Genomic DNA, 1,452 nt, shown 5'->3' with positions numbered 1-1,452 from the left:
ATAGATAGATAGATAGATAGATAGATAGATAGATAGATAGACAGGCTGGCGGACTGGCTGGCTGGCTGGCTGGCTGGCTGGCAGACAGACCGGTATCCTTTTTCCTTCTTTATTTTCGCCCTGTTATGTATCTCACCACACATCGGCCCGTCTTTAGACGATTCTAATAGCACATATTTCCCGATACATTAAGTTACCAATTTCTCGTGCATTCTTTCTCTATTATTCAGCAAATTATCCATGAGTAAAATAAGACATGTTGGTCATGGATGTACCGATTTTGAGCGTTCAGAGTTTACCCAGAGATAAACAAGTTGTTTTTGTGGGGTTTTTTCTGCTTGTCTACCTACCAGTTAAATGTTCAAGTGCATGAGACTCATGGTCTACTCTTAGCAAGTAATCGTCTTGAGATTTCAAGCTCGCTTTAATAGTTCGTTGTCTAATGTCACTGGACACGAGGCGTGATTCAACGAAAGGCCTCAAGTGTACAGATAACCAGAAATGCCGTGCTAGAAGTATATCTTTGTCGTCTGAATCACAGAAAGCAATATGTGGTTTACCGGGTAATGAATAAGCGTCAACATATTTTACATCGCTTGTTCCGCTCGGCATTGTTGATTGATGTGGTTTCCATAGCAACAAGAACGTCGTTAGGTCATTTACGTCTCGCAGTTTTGTACTTAGTTCCGTATGTTTCTGCTATAGCGAAATTCTGCCAATTTTAATCGATAGCATGTAGTGCGCGCGTGCGTGTGTGAGTGTTCTTTTTCTGTTGTGATTCATAAAGTTTGGAAGCAATTTGGAATAAGGATATAAAGTTTTTGCCGGTGACTTCTATCAATGTGGAAGGTTTTTTTTTTTGCCTCACCTCGCATCAATGCTGGAGGTTTTTCTGCCGCACCTTGCATCAATTTGGGAGGTTTCTTTTTTTTGCTGCAGATTAAATCGATGTGGGAGGTTTTTGTGCCTCACCTCGCATCAATGTGGGAGGTTCTTCTGCCGCACCTTGCATCAATGTGGGCTGTTTTTCTGCCGCTCATTAAATCAATGTGGGAGGTTTTTCTGCCGCACCTTAAATCAATGTGGGAGGTTTTTCTGCCGCACCTCGCATCAATGTGGGAGGTTTTTCTGCCGCAACCTACATGAATGTGTGAGGCTTTAAACAGAACATTTGAATTATTCAGGCATTCATCAAAATTTTAGAGCAATAGTTCGTAAAGTTTTTTCTGCTTGCGAAGTGTTTGTTTCAATCTACCTTTGGTATTCGAGTACTATTTTCTTCATCTTGTTTTGCATTTATGTACTCTCATGCCTCTCTCCTCCCACCCCTTCCTCTGTGTGTGTGTGTGTATGTGATCGCACCCGAAGGTGGTTTAAGAGGGAAACTCTCCCTTTTCTACATCTATTCACAGCAGTGATTGCATCCTTCACTCGTCTTGGCCAGTGGAACTT

At 41.9% G+C, this 1,452-nt stretch overlaps 1 protein-coding gene across 1 annotated transcript in view; it reads right to left on the bottom strand.

Annotated features, from left to right (window-relative positions):
- Positions 1-646, bottom strand: part of LOC106867400 (uncharacterized) — a 36,872-nt gene extending 36,226 nt beyond the window's left edge. The window contains exon 1 of the mRNA XM_014912262.2: positions 351-646. Within this exon, the coding sequence (XP_014767748.2) occupies positions 351-612 (262 nt within the window). The 5' untranslated portion in view covers positions 613-646. The remainder of the gene's footprint in view (positions 1-350) is intronic.
- Positions 647-1,452: the final 806 nt, after the last annotated feature.

This window comes from Octopus bimaculoides, chromosome 2 (assembly GCF_001194135.2).
Source record: "Octopus bimaculoides isolate UCB-OBI-ISO-001 chromosome 2, ASM119413v2, whole genome shotgun sequence".
NCBI lineage: Eukaryota > Metazoa > Mollusca > Cephalopoda > Octopoda > Octopodidae > Octopus > Octopus bimaculoides.
Note: the sequence above shows the minus strand (reverse complement) of the source record. Positions and strands in the feature narration are given on the sequence as shown.